General features: G+C 52.7%; 1 protein-coding gene across 1 annotated transcript; it reads right to left on the reverse strand.

Moving 5' to 3' along the window:
* Pmar_PMAR023960 (conserved hypothetical protein) lies at positions 1-359 on the reverse strand (the record flags this gene model as incomplete). Its single annotated transcript, XM_002778811.1, has 1 exon — positions 1-359. A coding segment is annotated over one exon (359 nt), but the record flags the coding sequence as incomplete, so codon positions are not given.
* Positions 360-617: the final 258 nt, after the last annotated feature.

Below are 617 nucleotides of genomic sequence, written 5' to 3' on the forward strand. Positions count from 1 at the left end.
ACCTTGCGGGACTTGAAGGTCTCCATATCTCGGACCCGCCCTAGGTATCTGTATCGCTCCTCATTCGTCAGGTCTACTCCCAGCTCCTCGCGGACTTCTCGGCAAACAGTTGTGAAGTCGCAGCCACCATCATCAACATCACAGCGTCCACCAGGGAAGGCCGTCTGACCAGACCAAGGATCGCCCTCCCGAGCCGCTCGCCGTATAAGGAGCATCTCGGCAGGGTCCAATGGTTGGGGACCAGGGCGGATAATACACGCCACCATCGCTCGGGACTTAACCGCTACCCTAGCTGTGCTAAGGACCGGGCACTGACTAGCGAGCTTCGCTGTGATCTGAGGAATGGTCACAGCAGCCATTGCTTATGCTAAAATTAATATAAAAAACTCAAATATAACAAAATAGCAAAGCACAATACCCCTAGCCACTAGCGAAAGGACAAGCAGCTACACCAGAAGCTACCATGCACTAAGAACACCAGAGACGTGTGGATGAACTCAACGCCTAACATAGCACGAAATACTAGGAGGTGATACTACATCTAGGGATCATGGTATAATCAGAGCCGACTTCGGAGGCTAACATAGGCCGCTCCAGCAGCAGCAAGGGTGGCCAAG

Source organism: Perkinsus marinus (genome assembly GCF_000006405.1).
Source record: "Perkinsus marinus ATCC 50983 genomic scaffold scf_1104296948146, whole genome shotgun sequence".
Lineage (NCBI taxonomy): Eukaryota > Perkinsozoa > Perkinsida > Perkinsidae > Perkinsus > Perkinsus marinus.